Here is a 1,487-nt window from a genome sequence, read left to right as displayed (position 1 = left end):
TGTGTTGGGGGGCATGGGAGAACACAATGGGCATCCCTGGGGGTTAGGATGCTGGGGATGCTTGGCTGGGCATTTGGCTGTCCACATGGCAGGGCAGAGCCAAACCCAGGGCTGAAGCTGTGCCTGGGACAGCCCAACCAGAGCCAGCAGCCCCAGAAGGGACATGGGGTCCCAGTAGCCCCAGGGCTTGGCCACGGGCACCACTGCAAAGTCCCCCGTGTCTCCAGCCTGGTCTCCATGGCTCTCCAGAGATGGGCTGAGAGGTCACCAGTGTCTTGCCTGACCTGCTGCCTGAGTGGGAAATGGGACAGAGTGAGTCCAGAGGAGGCCATGGAGATGATCCAAGGGCTGGAGCAGCTCTGCTCTGGAGACAGACTGGGAGAGTTGGGGTGTTCAGCCTGGACAAAACTCCAGGGAGACCTTAGAGCAGCTTCCAGTGCCTGAAGGGGCTCCAGGAAAGCTGGGGAGGGGCTTGGGACAAGGGCAGGGAGGGATGGGATGAGGGACAATGGTTTCAGACTGAAAGAGGGGAGGTTTAGATTAGACATTAGGAGGAAATTCTTCACTATGAGGGTGGTGAGACCCTGGCCCAGGTTGCCCAGGGAAGCTGTGGCTGCCCCATCCCTGGCAGTGTTGAAGGGCAGGTTGGATGGGGCTTGGAGCAGCCTGGGCTGGTGGGAGGTGTCCCTGCCCATGCAGGGGGTTGGGACTAAATGATCTTTAAGGTCCCTTCCAACTCTAACCATTCTGTGATTGTATGAAAGGTCACCCAAGCCCTGACAGCCTCACACAGCAGCTCCCTTCTGCTCCCTGCCCTGTTGCAGCCAAGAAGGAGCCAGCCCTGGATGCCCCACACCTGATGGGTGCAGGACTCGTGCCCACAGCCCCTGTCTCCCCGGTAAGCGCTCACCTACCTGCAGGTCAGGAGTCGTTCCTCCAGGTCAGAAACTGTCCCCCCAGGTCAGGAAATGCCCTCTCCTGGTTGTTTGGGCAGGGATAGAGATGGGGCTGCTGGGGATATGGGTCTCTGTGGGGTCACCCTTGGCAACAGGGGGATGGGCGGGCATGGGGTGAAGTGGGGACGTGTGGCCGGGGTGCCAGGAACCACCTGAGTGTTTTCTCCCCTAAAAGAAAGAGGGCAGAGGGGGGAAAGACTCAGCTGGCAGGACCTCATTCCTGGCAATGCTGCCCTGGGGTGATGGGGCTAGGGCTGCCCCTGCAGATGGGGAGATGCTCCGTGGGGACAGGGCTGTGTGTCCCCTTCCCTGTTCCCCTCACGGGTGTTCGGCTCATGCACCGGCAAAAAAAGGGGAAGGTCTGGTCCCTGGCATCTGTGGGGCACTGCCCCCCAACCTCCCACATCCCTCTGCCTTCTCCCAGCAGCAGAACTCTGTCTCCGATGTCCCTGCCACCTTCCTCTCCAGGATGACCCACCTGAGCCCAGGGCTGGCTCCTGGCTCCAGCCCTTCCCAGGCAGCCCCCCCGGC

The 1,487-nt window shown here is 61.2% G+C and overlaps 1 protein-coding gene across 1 annotated transcript in view; it reads left to right on the top strand.

Annotated features, from left to right (window-relative positions):
• MLXIPL (MLX interacting protein-like) overlaps window positions 1-1,487 on the top strand; it is a 28,855-nt gene that overhangs the window by 24,738 nt on the left and 2,630 nt on the right. The window contains exons 13-14 of the mRNA XM_010000204.1: window positions 825-898; window positions 1,384-1,485. Of these exons, the coding sequence (XP_009998506.1) occupies window positions 825-898; window positions 1,384-1,485 (176 nt within the window). The remainder of the gene's footprint in view (window positions 1-824; window positions 899-1,383; window positions 1,486-1,487) is intronic.

Source organism: Chaetura pelagica, unplaced genomic scaffold, assembly GCF_000747805.2.
Source record: "Chaetura pelagica isolate M959 unplaced genomic scaffold, ChaPel_1.0 scaffold516, whole genome shotgun sequence".
In the NCBI taxonomy this organism is placed as follows: Eukaryota; Metazoa; Chordata; class Aves; order Apodiformes; family Apodidae; genus Chaetura; species Chaetura pelagica.
The sequence above is the reverse complement of the archived record's forward strand: the minus strand, read 5'-3'. Positions and strand labels throughout refer to the sequence as shown.